This window comes from Heloderma suspectum, chromosome 3 (genome assembly GCF_057233095.1).
Source record: "Heloderma suspectum isolate Gila_16-S chromosome 3, 16-S_ref, whole genome shotgun sequence".
NCBI classification, from domain to species: domain Eukaryota; kingdom Metazoa; phylum Chordata; class Lepidosauria; order Squamata; family Helodermatidae; genus Heloderma; species Heloderma suspectum.
Genome location: NC_139460.1, coordinates 40,794,047 through 40,819,021, shown reverse-complemented (window position 1 = coordinate 40,819,021; position 24,975 = coordinate 40,794,047). Strand labels below are relative to the sequence as shown.

At 39.9% G+C, this 24,975-nt stretch overlaps 1 protein-coding gene across 2 annotated transcripts in view; it reads right to left on the bottom strand.

Moving 5' to 3' along the window:
• The window catches only part of NBEA (neurobeachin), a 595,906-nt gene that overhangs the window by 460,769 nt on the left and 110,162 nt on the right, over positions 1-24,975 (bottom strand). Inside the window, exons 12-24 of one of the 2 annotated variants that reach the window (XM_084843013.1) lie at positions 23,109-23,261; positions 22,272-22,322; positions 21,200-21,368; positions 20,125-20,204; positions 19,384-19,446; positions 19,049-19,146; positions 15,034-15,126; positions 13,803-13,911; positions 13,055-13,081; positions 9,855-9,936; positions 8,167-8,290; positions 6,858-7,050; positions 5,633-6,649 (exon numbers count right to left, since the gene is read on the bottom strand). In XM_084843013.1, the coding sequence (XP_084699139.1) occupies positions 5,633-6,649; positions 6,858-7,050; positions 8,167-8,290; positions 9,855-9,936; positions 13,055-13,081; positions 13,803-13,911; positions 15,034-15,126; positions 19,049-19,146; positions 19,384-19,446; positions 20,125-20,204; positions 21,200-21,368; positions 22,272-22,322; positions 23,109-23,261 (2,259 nt within the window). The remainder of the gene's footprint in view (positions 1-5,632; positions 6,650-6,857; positions 7,051-8,166; positions 8,291-9,854; positions 9,937-13,054; positions 13,082-13,802; positions 13,912-15,033; positions 15,127-19,048; positions 19,147-19,383; positions 19,447-20,124; positions 20,205-21,199; positions 21,369-22,271; positions 22,323-23,108; positions 23,262-24,975) is intronic. The other variant, XM_084843014.1, reaches the window with a different exon arrangement.

Genomic DNA, 24,975 nt, shown 5'->3' with positions numbered 1-24,975 from the left:
TTTTAAAAGCCATGTCACAAATGGTTGACACCATTCCTATAAGTGGAAACAGATACTAGATCAAAAGGGAAGAAAAGGCTATCAAGTAAAAGCAAAGGAGAACAATTCTAAGCAGAAGTCCCCTCCCCACACACACACACACACACACACACCCTTTACATACCAGGGAGCAACGAGCACTGAAAGAAATTACAATGAAGAGCCTAACCTATTTACTCTCCATGAGACTCCCAGTTGTTGGGCAGAAAAAAATGCCTGGCAGCCATGCGAAAAAGCTTTGCATGTGTAAACCAACATGTGCACCTGGACAATATCTCCAGTTTAAAAGGAGTGGTGTTACTCTGCCTACTAGAATTCCACTGCGTTTAGTGGCACAAAGTACTTCTGCCTAGGTAGTAAATGCTTGAATGTTTGACTGGTTGTCAGCTAAAATAAGTGACATTAAGATAGGTAGATAATTCTCTCATTAGGCAAGGGGAGAACAGCATATTTTCTCATGGACAGAATCTATCCCTAGATCAGAAGACTGGCCAGGGATAACCACAAAGTAAGCAGTGTGGGGAGAATCCCAGAAATATCTTTTCAGTTCCTTTGGGGATCAAATTGAAAGGCAGAAGGAATGGTTCTATGCTCACCTTGAACATGTAGGGATTTAATATGGGTACCCAGTGGTGAAGGGCAAGGCATTGTGCACATATTTTGAGAAACTTTATTCTTGCCTCACATGCTGTAAGAATTTACCCTAACAATGAACTTTTCAGGATTAAGCCTTGACTTAAACATTTCTACATGAGGCTTTTGTTGCCCACTTGAGATTCTCACAGAAGTCAGCGGGTCCTTCATATGACATTGTCAACCTCCAGGCCATCTCCCGCGCTTTCTGACCTTTATCCCAGTTTCAAAAAGATTGCGGATAATGCAGTAATAAATGTGAATCCACTTTAATGGCCGTGTGAAATTCTGCTGTTCCGGTATAACACAGCACCATCTAGTGGATGTATAATGAAACATGTAGAACTTGCAGACAAAGGAAAAAAGTCTGTGTCAGCCCACAAAGAATCTGGAAGCAGAAGCTCCAGTAAACTGCAGGATAAAAAGCCTGGTGTGGAGAAGCCCTTTAGCTCAAATTGTGTCCAGAAACCAAAGTACTGAACTGGCCAGTTCCAAGCTGGGAGCTGGGAAGAGAGAGATGTGGAGCAAGGCATGTGTGTTAGGCACATTAACCATTCAACCATCAGCCATTGTACATATTCGTCATGCTTCATGGAGGTGGCATACATTTTCCAGCCTTTGTACATAATCCTCAACAGCCCTTGGGGAATGTGCACATCTAAAATGCATTCCATATTTTCTATTGGCAATATGCACATTCTCTGGTCAATATGCATAGTCTCCAACAGTCTTTGAGGTCTGTCCAGATCTTGACAGTGTTTTGTACATTCTCTGGGCAATAGTTTCCAAGAAATATAAGAGAATGTGCATTCTTCAGCATAATCTGATCATGATTTGTAATTTGCTCAATAATCATGGTCTACGGGGAATCTCAGAGGATGTGCAGAAATCAGCAACATAAGGAGTTTTGCACATTGTTCGTTCAATATACTTTGTCTGCAAATGTTAGAAAATGTTCATAAATAAGTAGTAACTGTGAGATTAACCTGAAGCATTTATTCTATACGCCGGTGCCATCTAGAAGTCAATCTGGCTCTAAACATACCCAGACTGAAAACAAAGTTGATTTCTCAGATTATAGAAAAGGCTCAAATAGAGTTCTCTCAGTGTGTCTGATGGTCAGCTGGTTTCTCCTTCTGCCCCTGGTTTATGGCCTGGTCTACACACGCGGCATAATGAAATTGCAGAATGCAGAAGTGGTAGAATGGTTTGTGCATTTATGGAATGCAAGTGTAAATAAAGAATATGAAAACCATGTGCAAGTAGAAAAGTACTATACCAGGGAGCAGGCTGGACTAAAAATCCACCCTTCTCCCCATGCTAATTTTTACTTGCTGATTATGTTACGTGGAGGAGAATTCAAAAATAGTATTCTCATTTTTGTATACAGTCCACTCTGTTATGTCTAGATTCTATCAATTCATCCTTCTGCAAGGACAAACCAGGCCTTTGTCTATGGTCACTGCAATATTGGCCAGTAGAATGTGAATATTGCTTGAAAATGTACAAAATGCAGTAAAGATATGCTCATTCCCCAAGGTCTGTTGGAGACTGTGCATATTGCCTGGAGAATATGCAAAATGCAAGAACTCCAATTGGGCTTACAAGAGCATTGCAGAAGTTGACTGATGATCAATTATCAGAAAACAAAAATCATGACTTTTGCAAAAAGACCAAAAATCAGATCATGGATGATAAACCAGCACAAGATTGAGCAGGTCTCCCAATTCAAATATTTAGGGGTAGTCTTTCAAGCAAATGGTTCCAGGAAGGCTCATGGAGAATAGGTGGCATTAAATGCACAGAGAAGCTTGTCAGCAATAACACAATTTATGAGAACGAAAGGCGACCACTATATCTCTTTAGCCCTACAATTATACCAAGCAAAAGTATTAGCGTAATTATTGTACGGATCTCAATTGGGGCCTTTCCCGAATACCCAAATATTAGAACGTGTACAATCAAAATTTTTGAGGGCAATATTGGGTGTTCCTAGGGATGTCTCCAATGCAAAGATAAGATTAGAGACTGGCCAGATCAAAATTGAAGCTAGGGTTTGGGTGGCTATTCTTGTGTACCGGCTTAGACTGTCATATTTTCCTACTGGCCTTGCCCCACTAATTTTGCACGACGATTTTAAATCCAATTGGATTTAGTCAATTGAGCAGAAAATAACTTTCTTTGGTCTTCCCTTGCGGACTTTATTAAATATGGGCTTTGAACATGCAATGGAGACTTTCAAGCAGCGCATTGCAGATATTGAGAGACAAAGTGATCTCAATAGTGCCCCAGAATTCTACCTTAGGGAGGAGTATAGATACATCGTAATAGCTGCACTCTATCTTGAACAACTGGAACTGCATAAACATAGAAGGGCATTTACTTTGGCCCGTCTAAATGGACTCCCTTCGGCAGTTTGGGAGGGACGGTACAAAAAGATCCCCTGGTCAGATTGCCTTTGCCCCTGTGACATGGAACAGATAGAAACTACAGAGCACGTTTTGTTGTGGTGCATATTTTATAGAGATATTCGTGCTGCACTCATCTCCCCACTGATGAATTGCTCTCTGGGTTGTACAGGACAACAATATATCTACATATTGTTGTCTGACACTAATTCGACATTTACATATACTGTCGCCAAATTTTTTGTGGCCGCGATAGGTGTTCAAAGAACGATGCTGAGGGAGCTCGGACTTACCTCACTGGATGAAAGACAAAGTCCGGAGAGTAATGCCATTCACCCAATATGGGTGATATGCATTACATTAGTACTGCACTGTGTTGAAGTGTCTATTAATTTGATTGGGGATATACGGCAGATAATTTTAATGTAGTTTCTTTTTGGGGCTGGTCTTTGACCGTAATAAAGTTCTATCTATCTATCTATCTATCTATCTATCTATCTATCTATCTATGCAAAATGTAGTCATGGTGTGTACATTCTGTAAGGCGTGCTGGAGATTATGCACAGTGGCTGGAGAATGTGCAGGGCCATTTCTGAAATGTGGTGTTTAGACAACTACTGCTAAGCAATGGCATTTACATTATGGTTGCCTGCATGGTTCTCTTCACCATCCACATATACATGAATCTGTGGAATGAGGTCATCTGTGGATTGGAAATGAGGTATCATAAATATGCTGACAACACTACTCTATTTCTCTTTTACATCTGATTTGGCCTACGGAAGTGTTGCATCAATGTCTGGAATCTGGAATGGTTTGGTTGAGAACCAGTAAAGCCAAGCTTAATCCTGAAAAGGAGATTCTGTGGGTAGGTGGTTCATCTGTTCAGGAAGATAGGATTCAATCTGTTCTGGATGGGGTTGCACATCCCCTGAATGGTCAAATTCACAGATTGGATATGTTCTTAAACTCACCTTTGTCAATAGAGGCCCAAGTGGCTTCACTTCCAATGAGTGCCTTCTACTAGCTTAGGCCGGTACATCAGCTGTATCCTCTTCTGGAGAGATTACTTAGCCACATTGCTCCATGTACTGGTACCATCCAGAACAGATTAATGTGATGTATATGGGGCTGCCTCAGAAGTCAAATGGACTAAAGACTGTTCAGAAACTGGAATGAGTGCAAAATACAGCAGCTAGGCTACTAACTGGGATCCAACAGTTGGAACGTACCTTTCCAGAACTTCACTGTCTCCAGGTAATTTCCAAACATAATTCAAAGTGGTGGTTCTCACCTGCCAAATCTTTTAAATTGGCTTTGGGCAGTGCTTAATTTATAAGGAGGAGGGCATACTCCCTTCCACCCAGATCTCTTCACCATGCTTTTCTGTGGCTCTGTGCCTAACCAACGTGGGCAGTCTGGTCCCGAGCTCTGCATTAGTTTCCTTACTGGCTGTATATCCAGATTCACCCATATTATGTTGCATGTATGATCGTTCTTTAGTGATTTGGCTGCCTGCCTGACACTGTCTCTCCATGAATGTGGTTTGGTTAGATATTCCCTCCTGTCAATCAGAGTCTGATGCCTAGGATCCCAGGTGTGAATCTATCTGCACTGGTTGTGGGAACTTCCCAGCCAAGTAGAACAGTTTCAATAACTTCTGTAAAACCCTTCCCAATATCTGGAGCAATGGTAGGATCCAAAAGAACCCTAACTCCAAGGTAAGCATATTCTTGAACTTCAGTAGGGGAATAAATGAATAAAAGAAATTTGAGGGGGGAGTGATCCACATGGCCAACTGGCCATCAGAACAACAGAGGCCCATGCCCTCCTTATCTTTTGTGAAACCCCATAAGCTGATTTTAGGAGGCTACAAGGAAGGCATTATTGTCTCACATAGGATGGGGCTAGTGAATTTCATTATGCCCTCCTGCCTTCTTCCCATAATTCAAGCACTGGCTTTGAGAAGGAGCATTGGGCACAACCATGTGGTGGTGGTAGAAAATGAGCTGTCCCCAACTACTGAAATTGCTCTCCCTTCTTGCTAGATAAAGGGTATATAAATCATAAATGGATCTAAATTGTTCCCAAGTTCCACAGAAGAATTCTCTTAAGAAAAAAAAAAAACATTTTATGACAAATACCAAGAATGAGCACTCCAGGACAGTTATTCCATATTTTATCAACAGAAAGAAAATCGGATGTAGTCAACTACTTTCCTAACGTTTGTGTATGAATTTAGAAACACATTCTGTGGGGTTACATTACCAATTACATTTGAGACTCAAGAAGCTACCTCAAGTCAGGAAAAGTCTTTGCTTTAATTGTTGTATTCTACCGTTTTTACAGATATAATTTTCCTGTTTGTACTTTACTTGCTAAGAATAGCAGCCAAGCAATTTATGCAGAGCACAAAATCGTCCCAAATGTTTTGATAAAAGGTGCCTAGATAGGTTTTCCCTAAAATACAGACACACATTTTAGATACCATTCAATGAATAAATTTCTTAATACAGTAATATTGCTACAATCACACTGTGTAAAAAACTTACTTGAGTTGTAGTGGTAGTCTGGATTTTTCTTATTTCCTTCCCTACTTCTTTCCCATCATCAGATCTTTCTGTATCTGATATGATACTCCCTGCATCTATATTTGGTACAGTTTTACCACCAGAAGACTCAGTCTCAAGGGTTGTAGCAGCCATTTCAGCATATTCTAACCCTTTGGATGATGAAGCCAGCTCTTTCTCAGAAAGGGTGCCCATTGCATCCACAGAGGTATGAATCTTGAATTCCTTATCTTCTATTATGCTTGAACTACATGCTATGTCAGCACTACCAGTCATGTGAGCAAGGAGTCCAAGGTCATCATTCACACCAAGGTGCATTTGAGTCTCTTGCATATTTGCAATAGTAATGTGATTGCTGGACAGTTCAGGGAGCAGTTTCTCATCTTGGTTGGGTATTTTATCAAAAAGAAATGAGGTATTGTTAGAAGGTTCATCTTTCTCATCAGCCAGTGTTATCAAGGGACCATTGTCCTTCTCCTCACTTTTCTTAATTATTCCAACACTCCCATGGACATTGTTCTGAAGTTTTTCAACTGCAGCACTATATACATTGTCCAATAAAGATTCCACTTCCACAAGGGCACCATTCTCTCTGGTTACCAAAGTTTCTGGTGATAGATCCATATCATCCAGCTTTACTTCTGTGGCTTCTACTTTTTCTGCTTTTATATCAACTAATAGATCATGAACTTCTACATGCACACCACCCCCTGGTCTATCTGAACTTCCAAGCACATCATCAGATACCTTTGTTGCAATGAGTAAATCCCTGGTATCTGTACTGACAGGGTAATCCGTTTCACTTTCTGGGCTTTGGCTTTGTGAAAGATCTTCTATTTCACGAATCTCCATTGCACCTTTTGCTCCAGTCGTCTGAGCTGAAAGGCCGGAGATAGTGCTCACATTTCCCTTTTTCCCCTTCTTTATATTCTCTTCTTCTTGCCTTTGATACTCCTCATACATTTTTGCTAGGTACTCCTTGTGAGCTTCATAAGTGACCTTAATACAAGCACATTATAATTTCAGGAGAAAAGTCAATACTAATAGTTTAACTGGTATTAAAAATATAGCTGATGAAAGTGCAACGCTGAAAGTAATCCAAGAACAATCATAACAAGTCATATTGCATACTATCCACAAGATGGCACTAAATTTTATGTATGGCATATAATAGTAGCTAAACTGAACTTCAGAAACTGACACTTACCTTGGAATGGGCTATGGAAAGAGTATCAACCCAGACCCTCCATCCTCCCCACTCATACTTTATTGCATGGTATAAAAGAATACGAAAGATGTTGTACACCATCTCAGTAATTTTCTGCTCTTCAGAGTTCTTAGGATTGATATATCCCAGAGAAAACATCCAGTCCTGCCACACTGAACACTGAAGTAAACATCTAAAATAAAATAGTTACAATATGGTCACGTGGTATTTGACCTCTTCCATTCTATATATACAGGTAATGAACACAGTAAGGGAGGTCGCAATATTTCATTCTAAATATTAATGGAAAAAAGTTATTACTGCTTGTATTTCTTTTAATGTAAGTTGGTTTGCCTCTCACCAGTTCATTACAAAACTTTGCATATTTTCCATGCCTAGATAATTAATCCTTTCTGCATTTCTTTAAAAAAAATGATACTAAATATACAAAATTATAGCTGTGCACCCCTCCGCCCACATGAAAGTAATGCTGATGGAGTGAACAACAAAAGAAGTGCAGAGAGAACTGTGAGATGTGTCCGTGAGATTATGAAGTAGACAGGTTACGAGAACTAATTCACATCTGCCATCCATCAAGAAATCAGAAGAGAAAATTAGTACAGTACCTATGATGAAAAGGTGTGAAAAATTAAACGCTTCGGTAACGAAGGACAAGATGCAGAGAAGCGGCTGGGATAAGAGACATCACAAAAATTAACTGGGGCAAAAATAAAAGGAAGGCTAACTTTTTAACGAGATACTACCTTTCACATGAAGAAACCAGGAAATGAAGAAACATTCATAAAAGGCAGTAAAAGACAAGAAATGGGAAAAGACAAGACTACACCAGCTGCTTATACTACATTCGGTGCCAACTGTGCAAAAATGAGATGATACAGATATAGTCATAGTATGCTTGTAAGTCCTAGCCTTGAAGTGGTAAGAGGTTATAGATATTTGCTATTATGCCCTGGCCACACACACGTTTGGCATCAGTATGAAGGGGCCATACAGACACACAGATGTGCCAAGGGGTCCTCCATATGAGTGAAGAGGAATTCTGGTTGTTTCATGATTCCCCCTTGTGTGGAAGAGCTCTATGCACACACATCTGTATACATGTACAGCCCCTCAACACTGATGCTGTGTGTGTTGATGTGCAGAGGGGCTGGCCAGCAGGCAAATTCCTTCTCCCCTCCTCATATGTATATGAATGCATAAGGAGAATCATGTGAACCTCCCCTTTTATTTTTGAAACATATATATGAAATAGGTTGCACTCTAAGAGAAAACACTAGTCTTTACATACCTCCTGTTTTCACGGCTATTACTGAAAAGTTTGATCATATCTGATAAAAACAAACGCCGAACTTCCATCAGTTCTGCACTTGGTGTGGAATTCTTTAATAAAGTTGCCACCACCTTAAGAATCACTTCAAAAGAGCAAACGCATAAATTACATTTATGAACAATTCGGAAACAAAGTCACTGAAAGGGCCCCACTTGTTCTAGTTGCTGTAAAATTACACAAACATGGTTGGTGTTGGAACCTGACTTTCCAGAGGCGAGGAAATGAATTACTGTGAATTTACAATTCACAGTAAAACCTTTTATTGTAGTAATTCCAGTAAATAGGTTTATGTCTTTATAGCCCCAATAAAGATCCACAGATAACAGCTCTCAGTGCAAGACTTGGACCAGGTTCAGTTCATGAGCACCAGAACAAAACCCCAAGCAGCCCTGGTTCAAGCTGGCAGAATAAATCTCAGTAGGTTCAGAGAATCCCAGAGACAGTGGGAAAGCTTTGCAGGTTATCCAAGAGTTGTTTCTAGAAAGGCTCTGCTAAAGGCTCTGGTTTAAATACAAGGGAGTGGCCACTAAAGATCAGTTTCAGACATTCAATCTTGGCAGGAAAACATGCCTCCTAGGCGACTGCTGTATCTCATGGGACGCCTCTGCTCTGCCCTCTTTAACTGATGACCCACGAAAGGAGACACCCTGTAGCATTTCACCCCCTCCTGGCTGACAGGCCAGTAGGAGGCCTGGCAGAACTGAGTTCTCAGGCTCCTGGCTTTCTACAGAGTGCCCATCTGACTCAGGATCCATGTCGGAGGCTATAGTTCCCCCCGAACTGGGGCAAGGCCTCAGAGTTATTCCATAATAGGTATAACCCTACAAACAGACCAATAACTGGATATAGGTGGAAAGGGAGCATTAGGAAACAATGAGATCATATTGATCAACAGGCAACTCACAAACATTCGAACCACCTGTTCCATAGTCATTTCTAACGACCATACTAAACATTAATGAAAAAAATATTAAAAATCTGATTTCCTTTAAAGCCGTAGGGCAGGATCCTATGGTGCCATTGCGCAGGCGGCCAAATCCACCCTGTCCTCCTGCACGTGTGGCTCCTACCGCTGATGGCTGTGATGTAGTGCTTCAGGGGCAAACCCCAAAATGACCAGAAACACTCATTTCTGGAAGGGGCATGACCTGGCCCTTCCAGAAACAAATGTTTCCAGTTGCTTCAGGGCTTGCCCCTGGAAGTGCTACATTGCAGCCACCAGCGGTAGGGGACACGCGTGCACCAGGACGGATGGATCTGGTCGCTCCCACAAGGGCACCATTGCATCCTGCCCATAGTCATCAATTACTTTTGCCAACAGTCCACTATATTATGACTGTCATCCCATTTTTGAAAGGGTAGAGTTGGAAGGGAAAGGCTGGAGCACACAGGGAAAAGCAGCCTTCCTTCCTCTCAGTTTCTCTTTTTTACCAGCTTCCTGGGGATCATGGAGGTCAGGAGACAGAAAGGCAGACAACAGAAGCTCTGGAGTCAAACAGCATCCCCTCAGGTAGCCTGATACAGCATGTGGGTTACTTGATGCAAATACCCAAGTATGCAAAGGAGTTAACAAAATAGTGCCATATAAAATATGACAGATTTTTAAAATTCATTATAATAATGTCTCAAAATGAAAATGTTCTTACTTGGATTCTGAATTTTCACTGTAGAATCTGGCTCTGGATGTGGTTTATGAACAACTTGTGTACACACTTGTTCCGTCAAAATCTACAATACAACATTGGTTACATTTCCTTCTCTCTCCATTAATTTTACTCCAAATTATTTATGAATACATTGGATAGTGCTAGAGTTGTGTAGTGACTAGAAGACTTGTTCACACACCCCCCACACACACGCACACACAATCAAACCCACTGGGTGAACTTGAGCTAGCCATTCTCAGCCTAACCTACCTCACAGAAATTGATTTAACACATTTTTATACTGGCCTGCATCAAAATAGATTTCAAGGTGGTATACAACATATGCAAATTATAATACAATAAAACAACAACTTTATCATAAAAAGACAATAATAAAATAAACAACAACATTGAAGCATTATATACAGTAAATATAATAAATAAATAACCTGGTGTCCAAAAGCATGTGAAGTAGGCACCAGGCGCACTTCTTTAGAAAGCTGGGATGCAAACACTAAAAAAAGCCCTCTCCTTTGTAATTACATAGCACACTTCTGATGAGGAAGGTACGTAGCGCATGGCCTTAGTAGAAGACATGGGCACTCCTCCAAATATTTAGATTGCAAGCCGTTTAGGGCTTTAAAGGTAAGTACCAGCCCTCTGAATTGGGCCCAGAAACAAATAGGCAAAAGTATTGTTGTGAGCACAAAATGGGATAACTCCATGCATTTTCTCCATGGAGAAAAAGTGGGATACAAACATGATAAATAAATTAGTCTCCAAGATGGATCATTGGGACTTCACTCCTTACTTCTATCCACTAAGAAAATTGAGAGTTTATTATTAGAATGCATTCACATCTGTGTCAGTGCTTCACTTCTGGGTCAGTTGCAGGAAAGCAAGTTACTCACTGAAGAGGCACTTTGCTTCCCCTGCAATGTTCCTCAAAGTATTTAAACATCTTGAGAAATATTACTCATTTAATATTGTTATGAAATATATTTATATTATTTTATACCGTTAGTAATTTGTTCCTCAAATTCCTGTTTGGCTTGCCTTATTGTCTATTTACATAAACATCTTTTATATTTTATACATTTGAGCAAGTCTTCCACTTTTTCATTCTAGTCTTTTATAATACCCATCACCCTGGAGGGATAAAATGGCATCCTTTTGGACATGTCTATACCTTTTCCCCAAACATATGGTACACATTTTATTTGAGCCTCTCTTACAGTGGCTTTAAGTTAAACTACTATATGCCATGAATCCATAGCGAAGTTACCTTCTCATGCATTAGAAAAGCACTTTGATATTCTGGTATTGGGGCAGAGATGTAAGCTATCACATTTAAACAACAAAAAAGGATCTATCTGACAATGACTACAATTTACCATAAAATGTATAATATTAAGTATTAATTTTCACAGTACAAGGATAGAACTATACAGATAAAAGTAACTTATCCAAGCATTCCCCCCTCCACTCATACCCAAGTGTGAAGAAAAAAACCATGTGTAGTTAACTCTTCCAATACTATTGTGTCATGGCCCTCGCCATGTCTTTAGTTATTTCACCGAATTCACCCAATATCTTTGACATGCAGTATTTCATCCCTATCCCCACCCCACGTCTCCTCTACTGCAGTCTGTCTTCCTCAGTCACAAAATTCTATGGACACACAATTTGTATAACAGGTATTATTTTGAACCCATTTGCAAACCCAAGGAATTCTTCATTACATATTCTGTCTCAGCATGCGGATAAAATATCGCAAAATATTGTTATTGAACTATTAATGGAGTTTTATATTACTTACTTGGTGGCATGGTTTGCCATAGCTACTAAGAAATTATGTGTGTATTTTTAAAAACAAATCCCGTTATTGATCTGAATTAATTTACATGGGTAGCAATTATGGCTGATATGTTTATTTATTGATTGACTGGCCGCCTTTCAGGGCAGAAGCTCTCCCAAGGCAGCTTACAATGATAAACACATAACCATTAAGATATTAAAAGTGATAAAAACATAAACACAATAAAATAGCAATAAAACCCAATAAAAACAGCCACAAAAACCAACAATAAAACCCAGCAACAGCAACCATACCAATACTTAAACAATATTGAAATCCTGATTTTAACTTTGATCAGTTTTATGATTATTCTAACATTTAATTTTTAAATAGTTTAATTTAATTTTTTAAATTTAATTTTTTAATTTAATTTTAAATTTAAATTTTTTAAAATTTAGAATATTTATAGGCCACCTTTTAGGGTTAACCCCTATATTAAAATGTTTGATTATAATATAGTCAATACGTTTATTTATCTAACATATGGATTGACAGGCTGCAAAAGTCTTTGGTTATATATATTAAAGCTATGTTCAGCTCAGTTAATGAGGTACTGTAGGAAAATTAATAGTAAATGAAATAGAACAGATTCCGGTAAACAGCTTTTTTATACCTTCTTTTTGTATGTTCATGTATTAATTCATTCACAAAAGCCATGACCCTTAATATATCAGAGGGCTAAAGGAGGTTGTTTTTATTTGAAAGGATTTGAACTGGAGGCTTCTCTTTCATTTCCAACCAACTTGGGCACAATCTAGGGTTAGATGGATCCAGTTCCTGTGTTCACTCATAAGTCTATTTTGTTTCCACATTAGTCTGATTTTTTTAATCCACACTAGAATGGGTAGCAAATCAATACACACACAAATGTGTATGCCAGGTGGCCCAAAAGTAGGTATACGGTTGTTTAGAATGTTGATGGGAGGGGGAGAGAATGTGTGAGTAGAAGATATGTGGGTGGAGTCAGAATGAGAGTTGGGAAGAGTGTAAATGTAAATGTAATAAACATCACGTAATGGAATACATTTTGAGCACTTATGAGATTAAACAGTGTTAAACAAATGTAAATGTAATAAACAATGTAATAAAATGCAAATAAACTATACTGTATACCTACTTTGGGGGTACTCTGCATTTAAATATGAATTTAAAATATGTATTTTTGAACATATTTTCTCTCAAAATATGCATTTTAAATGAATTCTGGAGAAGCGCAAAATGTGAACAATAAGTACATTCCAATCCACACATTAGTCCAAGAGGTATGGATCAGGTCAGCTCAGAAAGGAATTCACAAATATCACTTTTCTCAAGCCATAGCACAATCCCATCAGTTACTAACCATGAATTCAAGGAAGACAGAGCAATCCTGCAAGAAGAACAGGCAAGACCCACATGATTCCTGACCTTAGGAAAACTATCAAATGCTAAAGTAAATTAGTTGAATGTTAAAATTTGCCTCCAGATTTGATACTTACAAATGTTCTAATCATCACTACATTCTAATTAGGAAGCTTCACACTCTTTTCATGTGGGAAAACATTCTATTCAAAATCTTTTAGAGAAGAGTTTGAGTGCTTTCTCCAAATTGCACTGTTGAATTAGCAGAGTATGACAGATCTCCAGGTAAACTTATTAAAACAACAGATGCAATGCTTGCTCAGACCTGAAGGATCTGCTAGAACTCTAACAGCACTGCTGTCTTCACTTGGCATTTGTTATATCTTGTATGGCATTTAAGCTGAGATTCTAGTAGTTTTATTTATATGACAAAACATTGGATAATGAGTAGATAAGCTTAAGAAAAATCCAGAATGCCTGTTGCATGTCCTGATTTCTTTGCTTAAATTATGATTTACATTACAAAATGTATAAATTAGTGACAAAAAACTGGCTTTTTTGATGCTACCATGTATACAAAATTGAAAATACAGAACATATATTGTTTAAGCTCTAATAGTGGCATTTGCACTTAATCTACTAAAGATTGAAAGAAGCCACTGTTTCTAATAATTCACATATTTTACACAGGGTATTAGACTAATTTTTTTAAAAAAATGTATTACTAAAAAGGTGTAAGTAATGTGTACCTCATAAAGTGTGTTGTAAGTTGTAATGGTCACAGTATTTGTATGCAACATCAACCTTTCTCCAAGCAGAGTGAACAGGCTGTGTGTATGCATGATTTCAACTTTTCGCCTGGAGAAAAACATAAATATAGAACTTATTGTACATTACGTAGATGTATTGCAACATCTACTTACGTAAGTAGATAAAAATTAGCATTATTTAGGTAGAAATGTATTGTTGAAAACTCTTTTAAACTTATAAAGTTTCATAACATTTGAAGTGTACACCTGAAATTGTTTATATACATATTTAAAAACAAACAAGGGCCTATAAATTGAGATTGGTTTAAAGGAATGTATATTTCATCTATCATCATTTAAAAGAAATTTGACAGTTCTATCCTGTTTCAAAGCTACATAAAACAAATTCTGCAAGCCACAATTTAGCACACTGGTTGTATAGTACAAGTATGTACATTTAAGCTTGCTGGATCAGAGATACTTAAACTTTACCACAGGACATTTAGTAAGTCAACAAGAATCTGCTTGAGCCTTCCAAAGTGTAAATGAGAAACAATGTTGTGACCTTAGGCCAGTCACTGTCTCTCAGTCTAACTGAAACTTTGGGATTATTGAAAGGATAAAATGAGTTATTCCCCAAGTGTGCTACAACTTCATCACTTTGGTGGAGGAATGAAACATTAAAAAAACAGAAATTAAACAAACTAATAACTAAATATGTAGGGTTGTATTCAATGTTTATCTAGCTTAAGCACCACTGATTTCAATGGATCTGCTCCAACTAGGAGTAACATTGGATACAATCCAAATAAATGGAAAAAAAAAATCTAAGGATGCAAGCCCATGCATGTTTAGACAGAAAAAAGGCCTACAACTCCCAGCATAACCCAGCTAGCCATGCTGGGAGTTTTAGGTCTTTTTTTCATCTCAACACGCATAGGGTTGCGCCCTAAAAGTTGTATCTGGACACAAACATACTTAGACATACCCACAGACATACACAGACATACCCACTGAAATCAATGGAACTTAAATTAGTTATGACGAAGTTAGTTCCACTGATTTTAGTAAGTCTACTCAAAGTATGAATAAATCTGGATCTAACCTTCTCCACTTTTTTTTAATTAGAAAAAAGTAGAAGAAATAAAAAGACAATTATACATGAAAGATCATTTCATTTGACTAAAAATGGCTCTAAAAGAACACAGTAGTAATTGAACAGTTCACTTACTTATGGCCGAGATGTTTGAGAAAATATCCTAGCACCTTCAGAGCCTGCACCCAGATGCTCTCACTTTTTGAGGCCAATAATTTATAAATCACTCTGGAAGATTTTTTTTTTTTTAAAGAAAGAAAGACAAATAGTTTTTCAAAGTTAGTTACTTAGAAAAACAATGGTGGTGCTTTTCTGAAGGTACAATAAATCAAGACAAAACTTTTAGCATCCTATACATTTGCATAAATTGAGTTTTTATTTATCTCTTGCATGAACATAGAGATAAAAATGTGTAGAGTGACATATTTGACTGGAGAGGACACTTCCTGATTCATACTGAAGCCTTTTGGAAGGGGGGAAGTCGCTCATGGGAGATGCTTCTAGGTGGAGATTCTACTCCTCTCCATTATCCTAACCCCCAATCTCACTGTACAATTAAAAATGAATAACAAATTGTATAGATTCTTATAGTGCAATCCTATATGCATCTACTTAGGAGTAAGGCTCGCTGCTTTGACTAGAGCTTTCTTCAAGATAAGTCTGTATAGGCTTGCAGCCTAAAAGTAGGTCAGCAAAAGTTTGTATAAAGCTGGTACCAGCCTCTTCAAAGGAGGCAGTAAGGCAATCACTGCTGAAGAAACTTTTTTTGATCCTGGAAGATCTTAACAACTTTATGCCTGTTACAAACATCTCCTTCCTGGGCAATGTGCTCAAGCAAGCGTTTGCTGATCATCCGTTCTTGGATGAGACTGGTTTTGTTTTATGGATCCATTTCAATTGGAGTTTCAACCTAGTTTTGCCACCAAGAATGCCTTGGTCACCCTGGGTGATGACCTCTGTCAGGACAGAGACAGGAGGAGTGGAATCTATTAATTCCCCTTGATCTCTCAGTAGCTTTTGATATCATTAATCACAGTATTATTCTGTAGCAGCTGTCCAAGTTGTTATGGGCAGTACTGCATTGCCCGTTTCTAGAAGGTGGTGCTGGAGGATTTCTACTTAAGCCCCCCCCCCCCCACACACACCATTTCTGTTTCAGGATCGTGCAACATTCCATCTTATCTCTTAAGCTGTTGAACACCTACACAGAACTGGAGATTTGGAAGGCATTGGCATGAGTAAGCAGATGATATGCAGCTCTTCTTTTCTTTGTATCTCAATGAGGTGAGGTAGAGCGAATGGTAGACTAGTGCCTGGCCACAGTATTGGATATGATAAAGGTTAACAGATTTCAGCTCTATCCAGGCAAGACAGAGGCACTGTTAGTAGATGGTTCCTCTGTCTGGACAAGTGGTGTTTAACATATTCTGGACGTGGTTGCGTTCCCCCAGCAGTGAGAACCATGAGCCCTCCAGGCCTTACCAATCAGCCTGGCAATGTCCTACCACCCCCTTCCTAAATCCATACCCTCAATAAATGTGAGATACAAAGGAAGAAGGCTCTATTGGGAAATGATGGAGAGTATGTCAAATATAAAAATGTCACCTAAAAGTTAAAACTGAAAGAGGGAGAGGGAGAGAACAAACAAACAAACTACACACAGGGAGAAATTAAAAACTTTATTTATTTATTTACAGCATTTATAGCCAAAGGTCTTCCAGAGGGCTTACAAAGATAGGTGGCATGACAGTCCCTTCCCTCAGGTTACAATCTAAATTTAAGACAGGACACACAAGGAATAAGGGACTGGGGGGGGGGGGAGGATATATATAATTAAAATTGTAAAAAAAAATTCTATTGGAAACTATGGTGCTGGTGACAGTTTACTTCCTCTCCTGCTCACATGACCATTTGTTCTAATGGCCTCTGTGAGAGGAAGAGGGTCCCAATCCCTGCAGGTTAAACGAGCAGGATGTGGAAAAGGTGGTGATGGCAGTTCATGTAGTATACTTTGGACATTAATAAATATTATAAGCAGAAAATGAAGTAATATGGTCCTTAAAGAGACCAAGCTCTTTCCAGACAAGCACTGTTTTGTGTAGTAAATATGACATTTGTTCAGAATAGTGTATGTTTTCCCATTGGGATAAAAGAACGAAAGTAAGGAGAGAATTGGGATAACATGTTCATTATTGCTAAGCATATTGATTTATTTTTTACTGCAGGGATATCAAATTTTCTGATGACTCAGTATTTTGCACCAGGAAAATGTGATGACCTTTACATTATATCAGAGACAAAATTTTAAGTAGAAAACATAGTACTATATTGTTTTATTTTAAATTATTCCAACTTATTAGATTCTGAATTATATACTCATATTGCACTATCATTTGAAGACACAACATTTCAGAAAAAAATATTTTATAAACATGCTGCTATTTCTGATTGCTCCTTTTATTTACAAGGAAAAGAAGAATAGCAAAGCTAAACTATGGCTTCTCAGATGGCATCTGAGGAGCCGTACGATGGTGTGGATCCTGCTCCCCGCTCCCAAGGCCACAGCTACGACCTTGAGGGTGGGAATTCCAGTGGGTAGGGACGGGAAGGAGGTGTCAGGGTGGACACTGAGCCCACAGAATCCCAGAGTAGTTCCGATTCTGAGGAAGAGCAGTCGCTCCTGGGAGAGGAGCGCGCTCTTCTTTCCCAGGGCCAACAGCTGACATTCCTCCCACCAGCATTCCTAGCTTAGATAGCAGTCCAGGGAGTGACAGAGCGCGGATAGCAGACTTGGTGGACGCGCGACGCCGATGCAGAGAGTGGCGCCAAATGGAGGGCGGAGAAAGGAGGCGTAGTGCCCAGGTGGCGTGCAAACAACAGAGGATCCAAGGGAAAAGGGGAGGGACTCTCCCTAGTCCTTAAGCTCTTAAGCTGAATTCCCTTTCAAATGGGGACCAACTGTTCCAACTTAGGGCATAGGTACTGTGCTGCTCAGATCTAGTTGCAAACGGTAGAGTTGTTAAGTTGTAAAAGAAGAATAAAGCTTTGAAAGGAATCCCTTTGTCTGTGTCTGGACTTAGCTACTGGATTAGACTGAAAGAGGCCGCCAAGGAGCCCTTGACAGGAGGAGGAGATTCTTGGATCCACTCCATCAGATAACTGCTCCATTGCCATCTCTGCCCACTGCCTGGCAGGTAAGCCAGCCCAAGCACTCCCACTACCAAAGGCGGGTGAGCATACATGTGCCTCCGCTGCTACCATCACATCTCCTCCTACCCCCTGCTGCATCTACCCCCCCACACTATTGCATCTATCCTGCTGCACCCCCCCCCCACCTTACCCTCCCATTGCCGCTGCTGCTACTGGTCTCTGAAGAGCTATGTCAGCCATAAAAAGTGGAACAGGTGATCTCCTGGGACATCTCCTCCCACAATGTCTGGATCTGCAGAAGAACCTTTCAGAGCTACACATTTGGGTCTCGACCACTCTTTTTTTCTGGTTGATGCAGAGAGCCCACCCACCCTCTGGCTCACACTGAGAGCATTCTCAATGTGAGCCATAGGGCAGGTGGCTGAGAGCAGCTGTCCATCCTCCCTTTCGCTTAGAGCGAAACAGAGGGCTGATGGATGGTCTGGAGAGCCTCGCCAGGTGCTCTCTCGCTGCAGCATTTCCACAACGAGACAGGGAGACCGGCAAGGTTCTCTGGAGCACTCACTACCATTACCAAGTGACCAGCTGCTCTGGAAAGTCCTGCTGGTCCCCCTTTCCTGCTGTGGTAAATGCCGTGGCAGGTGGGTGGTGGGCGGGGCTCTCTGGAGCACTCAGCAGTGGAGGAGGCAGTCACTCCGCACAGGGATGGGGGCAGCGGGGAAGTGGCACAATTTGCCATTCCTCCTACTCTGTCACCTGAAGCTGAGGCTTCACCCTGCATTATGGGAGAACCAGCCCTGTGGGCTGAGAAGTCCATTTAGCTGATATATTTTTTAAATGGAGGAGCAGGAGGCTGTAAAAGCCTACAACTTCCTCTTGCCTCACTCTTGCCTACAGGGCTTTGGACAGACAGAGGGCTCTGAGACTGGAGCCCTCTGTCTACTGAGTATCAGCCTTAGCACTGCACTCATAAAGGCTTATTATTTTCACTTAATCTTACCGTATCCCATTTCGTTGATCAAAGGCAGGTATCATGGATGCCGGATGTTCAGACATTAAAGCTACTAGCAACTGAAGTACATCATGAATGTTTTCATCCTACATGACACATGATAAGAGAACACATAACACATGTTAGAAAATATTTTTCTGTGAAGTTACTTACTTACTTACTTATTTAACACATTTATACTCTACTCTTCAGCCAGAAAAGCTCCCGGAGTAGCTTACAGATGAAGAAAATCAAGACAGTCCCTGTCCTCAGGCATACAATCCACAAATTAACACAACAGATTAGGGTTAAAAGATCTGTATCCATAAATATTGAAAACCTACCTCGTGCATTGTCAGCAAGTAATTCAATATACTTTGTAGTTCATCTTCTTTGACTCCTCGATCCTACAAATTGATTAATTGATATTTTTTACATTTTGACCGATTTAAGTATTCATCATAAGTATTAATAGAAAATATTTATTAAAAACATAAATATATGAAGTTGCCTTATTCCAAGTCAGACCACTGGTCCAGGTAGGGCGCAATCCTATGCATGTACGGTCAGAAAAAAGTCCTGCAATTCCCAGCTGGGGAATGCTGGGAGTTGTAGGAATTTTTTCTGCCTAAACATGCATAGGATTGCGCCCTTAGTACATTTCTGTCTAATATAACTGACAGCAGCTCTCCACGTTCTCAGACATGGGTCTTTCTCAGCCCTGCTATCCAGGGATTGAACTTCAGACATTCTGGAAGCAAAGCACGTGCTCTACTCTTGAGCCGGCTCCTCCTCATAGTATAAGATGTAAATGATAATAAATCAAATAAAGCTGATTAAAATTAAGCAGCACTGAAATTTATTTTTATTTGGCCCTTACTAATTTGGGTCTTTTCTTCTTGCATTCATGTTCTACTTGTGAGTTTCCTACAGTCTATCATGTTTTGTCAGAATCATAGAAAATATATTTATATTTGTAAGCAATGAGAGGTAATTTAACAAATATATTTTCACATCACAGCATTATTTATGACCCATGTCTGATCTTCATGTTTCAACACTGGCAATATCCACTAAAGGTTTACCTTCAAAATAAGCTGTTTTAAAAATAGAAGCATGAATGCTCGTAGTGATATGATTTCCTTCTGTGATGGCCGAGGGCCTTCTGAAATAAATGAAAAAGAGTGGCTCAAATGTAACATACCGAACAGTTTTAAGTGACTTCAGCTGATTATTTATCCCCATGATTCTGCTTATTTTGTCTTGACAGGGCAAGAAGATCCTGCATCAAAATAAATACAGAATCTATTTTTTCACTTTGTCACTTAGTATTAAAAGCCTGCATCTTTCCCTTCAGTTTTTGTTTCTTCACATACTTGTTTTAGAGTAATTTCATTGTAATTCACTCTAAATTAATTTTATGAACTATCTGTTACAAAACAAAACTTTTCCTTATTTACAATGCAATACTATACATGTCTACCCAGAAGCAAGCCCAACTGAATTCAGTGAGTTTTACTACAAGATAAGTGCGTATAGGATTGCAGCCTTAGTGATGTTCAAACCTCCTTCTGCTCAGATTGTATTTGGGCCATTAATTATGAGCTTCCTCCACAAACAATCAAAAGCAGGACATCTCTGCAATTGTACACTTAATAAATAATAAAATGAAATGGGGCATCAGCTTGAAATAGGTCTCTTATTACAAACAGAAAATGAGTTTCAATATCAAAATCATAATAAGGCAAGTATTTTGAGCAGTGAAAATGCATATTGTGGGCAGAATCCAATGGGGTGTTTCTATTGGATTATTTTTTGCCCCACTGATTGTGTTGTGCAAGTGATCCCCAACACTTGCACAACAGCAGTTTAGCACTCCTGGGGCAACCTAAAACAAATAGAAATGCTCATTTCTGGAAGGAGGCAGGTTGGCAGAGCTCCGATAAAGGAGCTCCACCAACCTGCCTCCTTCCAGAAATGAGTGTTTCTGTTCATTTCAGTGCTTCCCCGAGGAAGCACTAAATCTGCCTTGCATAAACAGTGAGTCTGCTTATGCAAAGCGGGGTGGGGGTGGGGAATCAGCAGGGGAATCAGCATCCCGTTGAATACTGCCCTATGAGCCCATTATTTGCATATCATCAGTGTTTCTATTATGCTTACCCAAACCTTTAGGAGTAATGCCACTGCTATCTGCAGGGTTAACCACCCAGTAGTAGTATTTCAGTGTGTGCATTAGCTGTAATACTGTTCCTACTCTACGTATTGTAGTGTAGATTGTAGCAGTACCAATGAATTCAGCAGACAAGTAGGTATACAGTGACAGCTGAACCTGAAAAACATTATAAAAAGATGTTGCTATAGTATATATTACTAAATAATAATAAAATATTGTATTAATATACTGTTTATTAATAAATTTACATTCCACACTTCAATTATCACAACTTACAAACCTCATCATAAAAGTGTTACAAGAAAAAGTAAACACAGATCAAATCCAGAGCTAAAATGACTTTGCTTTTAAAAAAGCCTGCAAAAATAAAAAGGTCTTTCCATGGCACCAAAAAGTTAACAAACGTAAGTGCCAATGAGTCTCCTTGGTGAGAGCATTCCACAGATGGGGTGCCACCAGCAAAAAGGCTCTTTCCCTCATCTCTGTCTGGTTCACCTCATACAGCAGGGACACCTAAAAAAAACCCCTCCAGTGTATAGGCAGGTTGATGAGGAGGCAAGCTGCCCTTCATGATGCTAGTCACCACAGTTTTAGCTATTACAGAGCCAGGATTCAATAAACCCACTCATTTCATCACCAGCAGCGAGGGCCTGTCCCTCATCTTGTGGACAACACTATGCATCCACCAAAAGCCTAACTTCTATTAAACTTCTCTCTTTCCATCCCCTGTTCTCAAGGGAGGGGGAAAAATTGATCTATCTTCTGCAAAGTAGGCTTTTGGAAAAAACACGCACCCACCAGCATTGCGCCACTGCTGTTTCCTTAAAAAGACAATGGGAAGGGAGAGAACCCATATACTTTTTCATCCCCATGGAGGAAACAAGGAGCAGCCTCTTTCTCTTTGATTCCAGTTTTTTTTTTCAAGAAGCAGCAGCAGCAGCAATGTAGCACTTTCTAAAAAAAACAAAAAAAAACCCCACCCCTCAACTTTCAGGATGCATAGAACACCTCTCTTTTCCTCTACAGAGAATGGGGAGAACAGGAGAAAAGGCTTCTGACCTGCAAGTTAGGCTTTGGAAGAAAGCACCAGCCATGTGCTGCTAATGCGTCCTGGAAAGCACAATGAGGAGAAAAAGAGGAAATAAGAGAGTTTCCATTTGTTTCTCTCCCTTCTAGTGAGGTTTTTGCAAAAAGCATTAGCAACACATAGCTAGCACTTTCTGCAAGAGCAAACTCAAAAGGGAAATTCTCTCCTTTCCTACACTTCTCTCACTTCTTGCAGGGTTTTTGTAAGAATTATCATGAGGCGTGCATTCAGGGAAGGATGGGAGTCAGTGGTGACATAACTCATGAGTTTGGCTAGTAAACCAAGTGAAAATTTGTCAATCCCTGCAAAGAACATTAAAAAAATATTTGTCACCTTCATTTTGCTAGTTAGTCTAGGTAAAAGGTAAAGGTGTCCCCAACCAGTCGTGTCCGACTCTAGGGTGCGGTGCTCATCCCCGTTTCTAAGCCAAAGAGCCAGCGCTGTCCGAAGACGCTTCCGTGGTCATGTGGCCGACATGACTGAACACCGAGGTGCACGGAACGCTGTTACCTTTCCCGCCGAGGCGGTACCTATTTATCTACTTGCAATTTCTTGCTTTCGAACTGCTAGGTTGGCAGGAGCTGGGACTGAAGACGGGAGCTCGCTCCAACACGCAGCACTCGGGTCTCGAACTGCTGACCTGCCAACCTTCCAGTCTGCAGTTCAGCGTCTTAACCACTAAGCCACCGCGGTCCCAGTTAGTCTAGACTATAGTATAAATATATGTGGTTATTTTAATACCAACTTGGGTGATCCTGATGAATTAATAGTGTAAAATGAGACTTTTAGAAAATGCTCAGTTTACTGACCTTTGCAGGTGTATGTATCCAAATAGCAGGGTTGAAAAGGATATGATCGCATAATTGCTTTAGTAAAGGTGCTCCATGTGACAGCCCATCCAGATACTTTGCAAAAGACAAAAACTGTTCCAGCACAGCTCTTGTTATATGAACTCTGGATGACTGAACAAATTAATATAATTCAAGTTATTTCAGTAGATATTCAGTTCTATATGTTATGCTGAACATGAAATTGAGAAGGCCTGAAATTATTTTAACTATATTGAACACAATGTTCGCAGACAAATATATACATTTCTGAAATTAAAACGAGTTGTAATTGATGGCTGAAGAAATAGTTACTACTTTGTTACATTCATTTCAAATGTATTTATTGCCTGTTTTCTTGTCTATTTCATTTATTTCATTCTGCATGCCATTCAACTATAGTTCACAAGGTGGCCTGCAACATTTAACAACATTATTACTTCACATAGGGATTGGCAAGCATGCAACGTTTGAGTTCGTTGCTGTTCTCCAAATTCTTCCTTGAAACTTTTCCCTATTGGAAAACATCCATTTTTTAAAATGCGCATTTCCCCCCCCCCCCCATCAAAAATATGCATCCCCTCCATAGGCTAATGCATGAAAATGCAGATTTGGGGGCATTTGCGTGAGCACATATTTGCATACTTTTGAACAGAAGTTTGGGAAATAACAAAATTTTCCTGAAAATTGTGTTCTTGCTTGCTTTCATGTTCGGGGTAGCAAATGGGACATATCTGCATGATTTGCAAACGGTAACACAATTCTCGTACATCCCTCACATCACAGAATAAAAATCATCAAATACTAAACCACACAGAATGCAGCCACCAAGCAGCAGCAAAATTAATTTCCAAGACCAAAAAATCATAACAAATTGATAAAGCAGTATTCATCTACAAGATCAATATGAAAGAGAAACCACCCATAAAAGGTGTATGAGGATTATCTTTATAAATCTCAAGTAAAAAAGGCATCTCTTTATTGAAAAAGTATGATGACAAATCCTACACAACAGACGCTTACTAAGACCGTATGACTCAACATCTGAACCTGAGGAATTTGGTGTAGCATTTGTTAAATAAACATGATTTAGCATGAATGGAGTCAAAGATTCTGGTTCCACCATAATACTAAATGCAACCAACAGATCACTGGAGAAGTTCAAAGGAGACCTTCCTTCAAGGTAGGTTCAAAATGAGGGCTTAGAGGATTCATACAACTGAGGAGGTACATACCTACTCTTTACATTGCTCATGACTAGGGATGAGGGAGAAATCCTCCACGGACCCCAGTGAGGCCAGATTCAAAAGAATCTGCCCCCCCCCCCAGAGTCTGTGGAGGATCAGAAGACTTACCTCCGCCTCCTTGAGGAATCCTCGCTGGCTGGATCCTCCCCGCTGGCCGGCTCTGGAGCGCCAGCGATACAGCCGACATTGCTGTATTGCTGGCTGGGCAGATTGACTGTGGACACAAATGGCATCCACTACGCCATTTGCAGCCGTATAGGTCTTAGTTTAAGCTAAATACAGCCATTTACAGCTGTATTTAGCTTAAACTAAGACCTTTATGGCCGCAAATGGCATAGTGGACGCCTTTTGTGTCCGCAGTCAATCTGCCCAGCCAGCGATACGGCAATCAATGGTGGCCATATCGCTGGCGCTCCACAGCCAGCCAGCAGCTCCGCAGAATTGCCGTGGAGTGGAGCTGGCCAGCTACAATTCCAGGGAGGGGGGGGAGAGGGATAGATCACCTCTCTCCCCCCTGCGGACACCCCCCACCGGCCTTGGAGGTAAGCGTTCTGCCCATCCCTACTCATGACTAGTTTTATAACTTGGAATTTTTTGTTTTG